At 39.0% G+C, this 9,460-nt stretch overlaps 1 protein-coding gene across 1 annotated transcript; it reads left to right on the top strand.

Annotated features, from left to right (window-relative positions):
* Positions 1 to 4,505: 4,505 nt before the first annotated feature.
* Positions 4,506 to 5,447, top strand: LOC131998617 (olfactory receptor 11H6-like). The gene has a single exon (XM_059371107.1). The coding sequence runs from the start codon at positions 4,506 to 4,508 to the stop codon at positions 5,445 to 5,447; it is 942 nt and encodes a 313-aa protein (XP_059227090.1).
* The last annotated feature ends 4,013 nt before the right edge of the window (positions 5,448 to 9,460 follow it).

The raw sequence follows: 9,460 nt of genomic DNA, 5'->3' as shown, positions 1-9,460 counted from the left end.
GGATTGCATGGAGCACTGGGTGTGGTGCAAAAGCAATGAATACTGTTACACTGAAAATAAATAAAAAATTTTAAAAAAAAAGACAACTAGGATAGTGAGCATTCTGTAAATTATGTCAAATTCAGTTAAAGAAACCAAGAGTGCTTAGTATAAATTGAGAAGATTCAAAGAAGACATGAGCCCCTTCCTCAAATATTTTTAATTGATGCTGTATAGACTTATTCTTTTTTTTAAAAGATTTTATTTATTTGACAGAGAGAAATCACAAGTAGGCAGAGAGGCAGGCAGAGAGAGAGAGAGGAGGAAGCAGGCTCCCTGCAAGAGCAGAGAGCCTGATGTCGGGCTCGATCCCAGGACCCTGGGATCATGACCTGAGCCAAAGGCAGAGGCTTTAACCCACTGAGCCACCCAGGCGCCTCTGTGTAGACTTATTCTGAACATCAGTATAATGTAATGAAAGAACACAGATCTGCCAGGACCGGCACTTACTGCCTTCCTGTGGCTCAATTATTACTTCTGTAGTTGTTGGAAGATCAAGAAGGATCATGCACAGTCCAAATCCTGATGGACTGTGTGCATATAGTGAGCACACAGTAAGTGCTAACCTTCCTTCCCTGCAAAAGAAGTAAGCAAGACCAAGGGGACAAATCAAGATGGGAATGTGACTCAAGAATGCAAGCGAGAACTCGGAAGTTTATTACAACTTCTCAAAATGAAAGCTGTTCTGCCATTCATTGAGCTCTTTGTCATAGATTGTTCCAGCAGAAGCTAGATGAACAATCCGCAAGCAGGCTGAAGACAGGGGCTCTTACTGCTGGCAGGAAGAGAGACCACAGAATCCCTAAAGTTACTTCCTGCTCCAAGATTCAGTAAAGTCAGATCAATAACTTTTTAGATCCCACTTTAACCCATGATATCTCTGAGGCCAATGATTATGAGCAATACATTATTCCAAGAAATACAAGGTTAGATTTGACAGTCTATTTCCTCCAGAGTACAAAGAACAGAATCCCACTTTTTACTGAAGTGAATCCCTAGGACATAGCCCATTGAATCAGTTGTCCTTCATGCTACAAGAACAACTGGAAAACAGAGACTCAGGCAGGCAGTGTAGAAATAGAATAACATTATCTAAGTGGTGAAGAAAGTTTCAATAACAAAAAGTCTTTAATAAATCAAAGACTGCAACAAATAGAAATATAGCACCCCAAACTGCAAAGAAGCATGCCTGCAGCCCCCTTACATGTCCTCACTGTCTATCACACCTTCTTAATACCTTCTCTTTAAAAATATATTATTTTCATTACTTCTTTAATTATTTATCTTAATTTTGCAGAAATGGGTAAAAGGTAACCAGCCTCCTCACAACAGAGAAGGTGAACATTGCATAGAAGAAAAGTCAGGTAAGAAAAATAACTACCATACTCGGAATGATATTTGTGTGCCTTTTAACTTCTTATTACAAAGGGAGAGAGAGAGAGAGAGCGCGCCATGTAAAAATGAAAAATAAAAGGAAAAAAAAATCCACAATCCCACCAAAGTGATATAATTTGAGGGGAGTCTGGGATACGTCACAGCTCTCCTCTCAGATGATGCAGTGATGTCTACAGCACCAACAATTTTTTTTTTTTTGGTGCACTTTTTCTCTGGAATGGGAGACATTCTGGACACATCTACTCTGAAGTTCCCTTAAAATAGTGACCGTAAAATGAAAGCCAGAAAGCATGGACTCGTGTCCTGACCCTGTCACTGACTGGTTTGGAAATCTCAGGCATTTAATCTCTTTGAGTCTTTATTTCCTCATATATAAAATGGGGGCAAAAGTCCTTGCTGTGGCTCCCCTATAGAGTAATTAAGAAGCTCCCCCCAAAAGATACACACTAGACATAAGGGTTAACTTGCTCGAAGGAATCCCTTTCAAGCCACCCTCCCAAAGTGCGAGTTGCCTCCTACCAAGTTCAATGGAATGAAGTATCCATTTCCTGTCGTTTAATGACTGTCTCCTTCACATGACTGAGGCAAGGAGTCCTGCTATTAGCTTGGCATGTCCTAGAGCTGCAACCACAAAGCTTGAACTGCAACCCCCATCACACTAGGAGAAGAGCTGGCACACCTCTCCTCCATCCCCAAACTCTGAGACTAAAGAAAGGACTAAATCAGGTTTCCTTCATGTTGATATTATATCCTGACACATTAGTGGAGGAGTTATCACTTCCCTAATCCTATTGCTAGAAATAAATAAATAGATAGATAGATAGATAGATAAATAAAATTTAAGAATGACAACTCAGAGCTTAAGGCTTGAAGTGCCTTCTTAAAATGTAATATCCTAGATTTTGGTATGCCACCATGGTTATAGTGAGCAAAATAAAAGGGGCCTGCATGCCTGTAATATATCCTAGGTCTACAAGTTTCCCCCATAAATGTTGCTCTATTATATTTGGTGTGGGTGCCATCTTGTCATGTGCCCTTGTGTGCATAACATGGAAAATGAAAACTGCCAAAGTCTTCACAGATGCTAGGGGTTCAGGTTATGCATGAATTTACTGGATATTCCCCCCCCAGAGAAATGGGTGTTTTAAGAAAAAGAGAATAGAGCATTTGACTTCTGAGCTTCTAAAATAGGAAAGGAAGAAAAAGGTGAAACAGAGATAACACACCATATTCCAAACGTTTTCTGGGTTTAACTTAACCTCAGTCAAGACTTAAAATTTAGATAATCTTCTCTCTATTCCCTTGTATTCAAAAGAAGAGCCAGAATTTTTCCAGAGCTGAATAAGCCACAAAATCCAGAAATACCAGAAAAGGACGCTGATTTCCAAAAATCGGCCTATTTTGAAATAGTATTTGTTGGTGCTCCTCTGTTATGATCCCTTGCATACGTCTGATCCTCATTTCCCAGGACATCCCACAGAAGGGCCAGGCATGGGACTGGTAGGTAAGTATGGGGGGGTAGGGGGGAAAGGATCCCCCAGGAAGTTCTGCAGGTCAGAAGTATGTAGCCTTAACACCCACTATGATGTAGCCATCAGAAAAATGATCCTATCATCTAAGACTGCAATGGTGGCCTTGCCAAGAAACAGTCTACTGAGAAGAAGCCTCTAGTGTATCTGATGGGCAAAAAATGGCCTTCAAAAGAAGCTTCTAAGGGAGTTGCATTTGGTGTGGTCTGAGAGGACTGAGAAACGTCTCTTACTCATACACATACACATGTACTCACACAGGAACACAACACACATAAGGCATGTCCTGAGCCTGTCACTGGCTAAAATTCCACAAGGAAAAACATTCTTTAGCACTTTAAAATAAGCCTAATTTATAAGATTTACAAAGGAGTATAACATCAAGCAGAATAAACCCTGAACAGTTTAGAATAGCTTATATTTTGGTAACATTTTATAATTTTTAAACTGCTTCTGCATATATAATTTTACTCAATTTTCAGGTCATCCTGGCTGTGGAAGTATGATGATTCATATTTTAAAGAGAAAGAAACGTAGTCTCAAAACTTAAACTATTTCCTGAGAAAATACTCCTTAGGTAGTACAAAGCCTAGAACTGTAATGTCTCCAAATGTGTGCTCTGCTATACCAGTGGGTCCCAAACCCAGGTGGAGCCCACACATTTCAAAGGCTCCCTCAGATGGTTCTAATAATATCAAATCCTGGAGCCCATGTGGCAGCATCCTACACACAGAGAATAGATACTAATGGCCTATAAATGGTCACTTGATGTAACTAAATTAGAACATGCTTAAAGTCACTCTGTTGTTATTTTCATAGCTGGCTTCAAAGCCTCATGTTCTCTCATTTCTATCACTTATCCTATAGCACTATTTTGTTTTGTTTTTAAGATTTTTTTTATTTATTTGACAGACAGAGATCACAAGTAGGCAGAGAGAGAGGAGGAAGCAGGCCCCCACTGAACAGAGAGCCGGATGAGGGACTCGATCCCAGGACCCTGGGATCATGACCTGAGCCGAAGGCAGAGGCTTTAACCCACTGAGCCACCCAGGCAACCTGATAGTACTGTTTTGTTCAGTAAAGCTGTCAATTCTAATTTGTTTTGTAGTTGAATTGTCAATGTCAATGTTTATATCTTCAGTCAGCCACCTATTTGTACAGGCTAGACAATGGAGAATGTTCTCCAAAGCTGGGCACACTGGACATCCCAATGAGAGATACAGAAAGGAAGTACCTGAATTTCTATTTTAACATAAAGAAAACTTTTTTCAAAATATTTACCAATATTTATAGTATATAAATATTTATAGTATATAGATTGACAGTGGTCTGTATGCAGTTTAAAAGTGAAGAGTCAATTATAGAAGAGTATACTCAACAAATGTATTTTTGGAGCACCCAAAAAAAAAAAAAAAAATAGGAACCCTTGGTCCAGTCTCCCTCTCCTGTCAAGAAAATGCGCTGTCTCCTGGGGAGGAGTCAGGAGGCATAATTCCCTCCGTACATGTAACTTCTGCTGTAATCCTCACAGGACAGAAGGAAATGACTTCAGAGGCCAGAAATATTTCTCACACTGTGAGCGAATTCATCCTCTTGGGCTTCCCTTGCCGCTGGGAAATACAGTTCCTCCTCTTTTCCATATTCTTTGTGACTTATATCCTGACACTCCTTGGAAACATGGCCATCGTGTGTGCAGTGCGCTGGGACCGCCGGCTGCACACCCCGATGTACATTCTGCTGGCCAACTTCTCCTTTCTAGAAATCTGCTATGTCAACTCTGATGTGCCCAACATGCTGGCCAACTTCCTCTCCCATACCAAAACCATCTCCTTTGCTCGGTGCCTCCTCCAGTTGTACTTCTTCTTCTCACTGGGCACAACCGAATGTTTATTTCTGTCCATCATGGCCTATGACCGGTTCCTGGCAATCTGCCACCCCCTGCACTATCCCACGGTCATGACTATTAAGTTTTGCTGCAGCCTGGTCATTTTTTGCTGGGTCTCTGGTTTTCTCTGGTTTCTGATCCCAGTGATACTTGTTACCCAGCTACCATTTTGTGGCCCAAATGTAATTGATGACTTTCTGTGTGACCTGGGTCCTCTGCTGGCCTTGGCTTCAGCCTGCGTCCCAATCCCAGGGACAGTTCTCATATGTGGCACCATGAGTTCCCTCCTCATCTTCGCTACCTTTTTCTACATTATAGGTTCCTATACCCTAGTGCTGAGGGCCGTAGTGCAGGTGCCCTCAATTGCTGGCCGGAAGAAGGCCTTTTCTACCTGCTCCTCTCATCTGGCTGTTGTATTTCTCTTCTATGGTTCTGTCATGATGACATATGTGAGCCCAGGGTCAGGACAAGCAGAGGGAATGCAGAAGTTCACTACTCTGTTCTACTCAGTTTTGACCCCCTTTTTCAACCCCATGATCTACAGCCTCCGGAATAAAGAAATGAAGGATGCCTTGAAGAAAGTTCTAGGAGTTTCATAAAACTGGTCTGTAATGGTAATGTCTTATTCCCAGATGAGTTCAGACTGTGAGCTTCCTGTCAGTAAGCAGTTAAGAAACTGGCAAACAGATGTGAACATTTTGAAGAAGGTGTTTCAAAATTCTAAATATCCAGTCATCAATGAAGCCTTTCCCCAGGTGAAATTAACTCTCTTTTCCATAGCACATTGTGTATACTTCTATTGAACATGATTTTCTTCCTGTTTTAGTTAGCTATTCATAAGTCAGTCCTACGTGCCTCCTTATTCTTAATAGACTGTCAATTTTTTAAGAGCAGGGCCTATGTTTTACTAATTTCTATAACTCCAGAACCCAACATCACACCTAGCACAAAAATTTCAATAATGTCAATTTCAATCAAGAAAATAAGTTTGTTCATATTTCCTCACTAGATTCTGTCACCCTTGTCATCCTATCAACAGCCAGAATAATATCTAAAGAAAGTATGAGAACTCCATTACAATCTATATTTTACATATCCTACAGATGAAATGAGAAAACCTCTAGAAGTATGTGAAGTTAGTCTAAAGTAGCTGGACCAATCATTAAATGATTATCAAATCAATGGAAGAGCCTCACCAAGATGAAAGTTAATCTCTTAAGAAATTACCTGCTTCCTTCTCTTCGTCAATCCCTTTACTCAATAATGCAACTGCTTTATTTTATTTTCTTCTTACTAACCGTGCTGTCACTCCTGCACATTTGAAAATACATTATACATCTCTTACAACTGAAAATGTGGTTTGGGGATCATTAGCTGGGCATCACTGGGGATCTTCTTAGAAGGTAGAATCTCGGGACCCATCTCAGGCCTATTGAATTAGAATCTGCATTTTATCCTCGTGAGTTATTACACACACTAAAGTTGGAAAACCACTGATTTACAGCTGATTCTCTGTTGGCTCACAGTAATCACAACCACATGTAGTTCTAAAGATAGCTACCTCCACTCAAATAGTTGTTCGCAACTGTTTGACTCAGATTTGGGGTGGAGTATAGACACAGGTATTCTAAAAATCTCCCTAGGAAACTGTAATACAGAGAGAGGGCCGAGAATCACTGCATTCAAATTTAGGGACTTCTATGGGGTGCCTGGGTGGTTCAGTCATTTAAGCATCCAACTCTTGATTTCAGCTCAGGTCATGATCTCAATGTTGTGAGATCAAGCCCCACATAGTCTCCACACATGGCATGGAGCCTGCTTAAAGATTCTCTCTCTCCCTCTGCCCTACGCCCCTCTTCCCTCTCAAAAAAAAAAAAAAAAAAATTAGCGTCTTCTAAATTCTACAATAACACAGAATGAGACCACATCCATCCACATTCTTTTTCTTTCCAAAACCCCCCTTGGTACAAAACAACCAACTTGAATGTTAGAATAAGATGTGTTGTAACACAGTATAATAATCACTACTTTGCTAAAAATATTTTTGTTTTTGAAACTTTTTTTTAATATTTTTGCACATTTACATTTGGGAAATAGGTATATGAAAAAGAATAGGGACTATGAAATACTATTCTGGCACTGTACTAGCCTTTGGAATAACCCAAATTAGCAATATTTCTTTCCTGTCCTCAAAGAAACCACAACCCAGTGATGGAAATAAACTTTCCCTAACTTTTTTGTTTTATAACAGCTTGACTGAAAAACAGTTTACATACCATAAAATTCACCTTTTTAAAAGTGCACAATTCAGTGTTTTTAGTTTACTCACATAATTGTGCAATTATTACCACTAACAAATTTTACAAATTTACAAATTTTACAAATTTTACAAATTTAACAAATATTTTCATAACCTCAAAAAGAACCCCCATATCCATTAGCAGGCATTCCCTATTCCCCTCTCCCTTCAGCCCCTGAAAACCACTAATCTACTTTCTGTTCCTATGGATTTTACCTATTCTGGACATTTCAAAAAAGTGGGATCATGCACTGTGTAGCCTTCTGTGGCTGGTTCACTTTACTTGCATAATGTTCATCCACAAACTCAACCATGTATAGCATGTGTGAGTACTTTATTCTTTTTATTGCAAAATAATATTATGCTGTATGGATATACCACATTTGTTTACACATTCATCAACTGATGGACATTTAAGCTGTTCCTACTTTTTTGCTAATATGAATATGTTATGACCACCCATGTGCATATTTTTGGGTGAATGTATATATTCATTTCTCCAGGATATATACTAGTCCACATGGGTTGCCATGACAAAATACCACAGGTTGGGTGGCTTAAACAATAGAAATTTATTTTATCATAGTTCTAGAGACTGCAAGTCTAAGATCAAGGTGTCAGCAGAATTGGTATCTGGTAATTCCTCTTTTCTTGGCTTGTAGACAACTACCTTCTCACTATATCTTCAACTGGCCTTTCCTTTGTACATGCACATACGCAGGGGTAGTATTGCTGTGTTTCTTCCTTTTCTTATAAGTACTGTAGTCTTATCAGATTAAGATCCTACCCTTATGACATCACTCAACTTTAATTACCTCCTTAAAGACCCAAGATACAAATGCAGTTGCATTGGAGATCAGGGCTTCAAATATAAATTTTGGAAGGACACAATTCAGTTCCTAACAATACCTAAGTAAAACTGCTAGATCATGTGATAATTTTTTAAAGAATTTCTGGACTGTTTTCCAAAGTTGTACTATTGTATAATAATACCAGCAATTATTAAGAGTTTCAAATTCTCTCATGGTTCATGGTTCACCTCCCCTTCCAATTTCCCTCAAATCCCTTCTCCTCTCCATCTCCCCTTGTCCTCCATGCTATTTGTTATGCTCCACAAATAAGGGAAACTATATGATAATTGACTCTCTCTGCTTGACTTATTTTACTCAGCATAATGTGAACCATGAGAGACTATGGACTCTGAAAAACAATCCGAGGGTTTTGAAGGGGCCAGGGGTGGGAGGTTGGGGGAACCAGGTGGTGGGTATTGGAGAGGGCATGGATTTCATGGAGCACTGGGTGTGGGGCAAAAATAATGAATACTGAATGCTGAAAAAATTAAAAATTTTTTTAAAAAGTGTTTCAAATTCTCCACATCCCAGCCACACTTGTTATTCCGTCTCTTCCTCCACTCCCTCTCATTTTTATTTTTTTTTCCAACCTAGACATTATGAAGTAGTATCTCATTATGGTTTTGATTTGCATTTGCCTAATCACTATTAGGCATCTTTTCATGTAACTATTGACCATTCATGAATCTTCTTTGAAGAAATGTCAATTAAAATCCTTTGCCCTGTTTTTAATTGGCTTAGTTATTTTTTATTCCTGTTGAGTTTTAAGAGTTTTTTAAATGCTCTAGATACAAGTGTTTTATCAGATAAATGATTTGCAAAAATTTTCTTCTATTCTGTGGGTTGCTTCTTACTTTTCTTGATAGTATCATTTGCAACATAGAAGTTTTTATATTTTGATGAAATCCAATTTATTTCTGTGTGTCTCTTTTTCTTTTGGTTTGGTATCTAAGAAGCCACTACCTACCCCAACATCACAAATACTTATGCCTGCTTTCTTCAGAGGGTTTTACAACTTTATCTCTTACATTTAAGCCTATGAACCATCTTGAAATAATTTTTGTATATGGTCGGAGATAAGGGCCCAACTTCATTCTTTAGCATGTGGATACCCCATTGTCATAGCCCCATTTGCTGAGACTATCTTCCCCTCCCCTGCAGTAACTTGTCTCAGCACTCCTGTTGAACATTAAACCATAAATATAAGGATTTATAAAATATTCCATCTAACAAATATTCCCAAACATGCATACAACATTATTCACCAAAATAGACTGCATTCTGGGCCATAAAAGCTTCAACAGTTTCAAAGAATAAAAATAATGCAAAGCGTATGATCAGACCACACTGAAATTCAAGTAGAAATCAGTAACAGAAAGACAACTGGAAAATTCCCAAAGATGTGGAACTTAACACACCTCTTTCTCTCTCTCTTTCTCTCTCTCTCTCTCTCTCTCTCTCT

This window comes from Mustela nigripes, chromosome 13 (genome assembly GCF_022355385.1).
Source record: "Mustela nigripes isolate SB6536 chromosome 13, MUSNIG.SB6536, whole genome shotgun sequence".
NCBI classification, from domain to species: Eukaryota; Metazoa; Chordata; class Mammalia; order Carnivora; family Mustelidae; genus Mustela; species Mustela nigripes.
Note: the sequence above shows the minus strand (reverse complement) of the source record. Positions and strands in the feature narration are given on the sequence as shown.

What these genes read in the sequence shown, in the direction of transcription:
- LOC131998617 (XM_059371107.1), top strand. Translation starts at nt 4,506, where the DNA reads ATGACTTCAGAGGCCAGAAATATTTCTCACACTGTGAGCGAATTCATC.